The 4307-nt window shown below is 38.7% G+C and overlaps 1 protein-coding gene across 3 annotated transcripts in view; it reads left to right on the forward strand.

Annotated features, from left to right (window-relative positions):
- Positions 1-4307, forward strand: part of PRPSAP2 (phosphoribosyl pyrophosphate synthetase-associated protein 2) — a 140946-nt gene that overhangs the window by 62007 nt on the left and 74632 nt on the right. For all 3 annotated transcript variants that reach the window (XM_006901191.1, XM_006901193.1, XM_006901192.1), the window contains 2 exons: positions 2768-2940; positions 4055-4170. In XM_006901191.1, coding sequence (XP_006901253.1) covers positions 2768-2940; positions 4055-4170 — 289 coding nt within the window. The remainder of the gene's footprint in view (positions 1-2767; positions 2941-4054; positions 4171-4307) is intronic.

Genomic DNA, 4307 nt, shown 5'->3' on the forward strand with positions numbered 1-4307 from the left:
TATATACATAATCAGAATAAAATGTTTCCTTAGTCTTATGACATCTTCATGATTACTGGTATACTTGAACCTATGGTTGTAGCCATTGAGGTTGGCTCTCCACTTTATGAAACATATCCTCCTTTCTCCTTGATGAATCAAAATGTTGTATGCTATTGTGTCCACTATTCAGTTCTCACAGGGAGGCTATCAACAATAGATCTGAACCCTGCCCTATCTTACACCATCCTCATCATCTCTGATAAACTCGAGTCCATTGCTACACTCACTGTGTCAGTCTTTCTTGTTGAAAGTCTTCATCTTCTCCCCACCCACTTGTTGTGTACCATTGAGTCAGATCCAACAGGCACAGGAGGAGATTGCCCTTTGTGGAACATCTGGTGGATTTGAACTGTGTGCTTTTGGGATTGTAGTGCTGCTTCTTGCCACAAGGCCACCAGAGCTCCCTTGGTTTTCATCTCTTATGCAGATCCTCCACCTTTCCACGCACAATGTTTTTTCCAAGAACAGGCCCCTCCTAACAACAAGCCCAAAATATGTGAGATGAAGCTTCACCACTCTAATCACCAAAGAACACCCTGGTTGTACTCTCTCCAAGTCAAACTTGTTTGTTCATTTGGCACTCTATGGGATATTGAATACTTTTCTATAACAACACACTCAAAGGCACCAGTTCTTCTGTAACTTTAGTCATTGTCCAACTGTCAGACACATAGCAAATAATTGAAAAGACCATGATATGGCTCAGATACTAGTCTTTAAATTGACATCCTTGCTCTTGAGCATTTTGGAAAAGTTTGGATAACAGATTTTCCCAATGCCATACATCGTTTGATTTTTTGACTGCTGGTACCAAGCTTATTGATTGTGGATTGAAATAAGATAAAATCATTGACAACCTCAATCTTTCTCCATCTATCATGAATCAAAATAAGAAAACAAAAATCTGGAATAACATAGAATGCCTTTCTGCAGATGTTCTGTAGCTCTTCAGATGCGAAGTTTATTAGATATTAGCAGAATACCACTTAAATTTTTTGTATTTCTAGTCACTCCTGGGGGTAGGTGTGTCAGACACTATAAGGTTGGTTTAGGATAGAGCAGGGTTCAGAGCTGGTATACATAGGGTCACTATGAGTTGCAGGTGACTCAACAGTGCACAGCAACAACAACATCATCATTAAATAACAAGCATTAAATGTTTACTATATACTACTAGTCAGTGTTGTAGGCATGTGATATGTTTTAATGACTAAAACATGGAAGTTCTCTGTCCTATGGGGTTGTTAGTCTAGTGTAGAACACACACAGTGAATATAATAAAATAGATTACCTAGAATGTCAAAGTCATGAGTACTATAAGGATAAAGTAAGATTGCATGTGAAGGAATTAAGAATGTGCTGGTGAGAGAATGGAGAATAGACTGACAGGACAGGTTAGACCTCACTGAGAAGGTAAAAACTTAGTAAAACAAAGAATGTGAGGGAATTAGGTGAGTAGATAGTAGGGGAGAGGAGCATTCCAGGAAGTGAAAGTACACAGAGCAAAGGCCTTTGAGTGGGAATGAGCAGCAATGTGAGGGCTCCAAGGGGTTGGGATGTGGGAGAGGGGGGTGTGTAGTATGAGATGAGATCAGAGCTGAAAAGGTGAATTTTGAGGCCTTTGGATTTGCTTGGGCGAATCCAAAATGTGAAACTGGTTTAGAGTTTTGAGCAGAGGGTTCATGATCTGACTTCTCCTTTAAGAAGGTGAGGCAGGTACCATGTGGAGACTAGGCAGAAGAACTCTAGAGGGGCAGGAAGAATTGTATTAGGAGATGACAGCAATCTAGCTGAGAAGTGAGAGTGGTTTAGACCATGGTGGTTCCTCCATCACCGTGGGAGCTCCCTAGGTTTAGCAAAAGAGAGGAAGTCAGATTAACACAGTGACTTTGACATGAACTGGAACATGGTAGAGATGAGGATGACATAGGATAGAGCAGCATGCTGGATCTATTCATAACGTTGCTATGAGTTGTAACTAACTGGATGACACCTAACAAAAAAAAATAACAAACTGGAAGAAAAGTGCTGATGTCAGTTGCAATAACAAAGGTCTTATGGGGAAGCAGAATTTTGGTGGCAAAAAGTGGATGTCAAAATAACAATAAAACAAAAACTGAAGATATGCCAAGAGAACACAGTTTTCCCAGTGAATTGTCCAAGGATGAGAAACCATCAGTGTCAGAAGTTGCTAATATGCCCCATGGTGGACATTGTGGATTTAGCTGCATGTTGACTTTGAGGGGAATTGCTGTGGTGGAGTCATGGAGGAAACAATTTTGCAGGAATATGTGTGAGAGAGAATGAGAATGGATGAATTGGCATGACTCTTGTGCTACACAGGCATCAGAGGAATGGGAGAGGAGGCACTATTGTCATTACTTAGTTTTTCATGAAAGAAATAGCAGAATGTATTCAGGCTGAAGGAGTGTGATCCAATGTGGTATAAGAAAATTAGTGATAGAGGTAAGAGACTTCCTAGAAGACTGTCTTCAAAGAGGCAATAGATGAAGGGAGGTGGAGGTTATACACAGATGGAAGTTATTCACAGATACACAGGTGGTGGGAGCCTGTGGAAGGTCTGTCACTAGTCACTTTGTGACAAAGGAAGCTTAGAGACTGTGTGAAGACCTGGTGGAGTCCCAGGGAAAGGAATTTATTGATTTCTTCTTTATCCCTTAAGTCTTAACATTCATTGGTGGGGTTTCTCTGTCTTGGGCTCTAGGGATGTGAACACCTCCATCATGGAGCTCCTGATCATGGTTTATGCCTGTAAGACTTCTTGTGCCAAAAGCATCATCGGAGTGATTCCCTACTTTCCTTACAGTAAGCAGTGCAAAATGAGAAAAAGAGGCTCCATTGTCTCCAAGTTGCTGGCTTCAATGATGTGCAAAGCTGGTAAGAGTGGCAGATGTTTGGGTCTGGGAATATTTTTATTTCTGAAATAAAAAAGCATTGTCTTGATTAAATTCAAATGCTAAACCGTGTGAAAATACTGATGCAGCTTTTAAACACAACCAGCTTATAGGAAAATGGAGAAATCTGTCCTGCCTCCAACTCCCTAAAATACAAAAGAAATAAAATTATTTTAAAGTTGTTTTTCCTAAATTACTTATTAAAAAGTATACTTCTATGACTGATTATGATTATATTAAAATAATTTTCAAAAGAGAAAAAGTAATTCAGAGGCTAACAGACCACACTAACAGAAACTTTGTCATTTAGTTTTCCCTTAACTGGGACAAATATGTGTCTTCTGTAAACCATGTAAATAATTTTGCATTACATGTTTTTTTCCTTGTTTCTAAGTAAGCATCGTAATTTTTAGTGTGTGTACCTGTATATGCATGGAGGTTATGTACGTGTGTACATGCATGTGTATAAATCATTTAGGCAGAGCAGAAGATTAAAAAAAATCCTTATATCAGTGCATTTTAACATAAGACACTTTGAGTTCGTTAATGTAGCATGTCAGAGAAAGATAAACAAATGTAAAAATGCCAAGCGCTAGCAACTTAAAAAGTATGTCCCAACTGAAAACTCAAGCCTCACGAGTCGAGTTGTATGGAAAGGTCTCACCGCTTCCTTTTCTCCTTGCCTCTGGAGCACCAGGCTTACTTTCTTAGTCTTTTGGGCAAGTTTTGCATTTAAAATGTTTCCCATTGAGTTTTTGTTGGATTTTTATGGTGGTCATGTTGAGTTGGTCAGAACATTCAAAGAATAGGCCTTGCTGTGGCCTTTCCAGGGAGCATCGAGGAGCTAGTCTGCCGTAATGGAATGATCAGAGACATTTATTCATTACTGTCATCTTTAGTTTTTCAAAATTTTAACTTGATGAGCAAGCAGTACACTGCATAGTACTAAATATTGAGGAAAATCAAAGTGCCAATTTTTCTTAATGAAAGTATAATCATTTCACAGTAATTTAATATGCACAATATTTTAAGTAGTCATGTTTTATCCAGTGGAATGATTATTAAACTATATGCTTTTATCTCCTTTGTTTTCAAAGGTCTAACTCATCTTATTACTATGGATTTACACCAGAAGGAAATTCAGGGATTCTTCAATATTCCTGTTGATAATTTAAGAGCATCTCCCTTTTTGTTACAGTATATTCAAGAAGAGGTGAGGTAACTCAAAACTATTTTATTTTACAGTTCGTTTAAGATTGAAAGGTTGTTGTTGTTATGTGCCATCGAGTTGCTTGAGACTCATAGCGAACCTATGTACAACAGCCCTAAACTCCGCTCTGTCCTGTGCCA

Source organism: Elephantulus edwardii, unplaced genomic scaffold, assembly GCF_000299155.1.
Source record: "Elephantulus edwardii isolate Elephantulus edwardi_28Jun2011 unplaced genomic scaffold, EleEdw1.0 scaffold00314, whole genome shotgun sequence".
Lineage (NCBI taxonomy): Eukaryota > Metazoa > Chordata > Mammalia > Macroscelidea > Macroscelididae > Elephantulus > Elephantulus edwardii.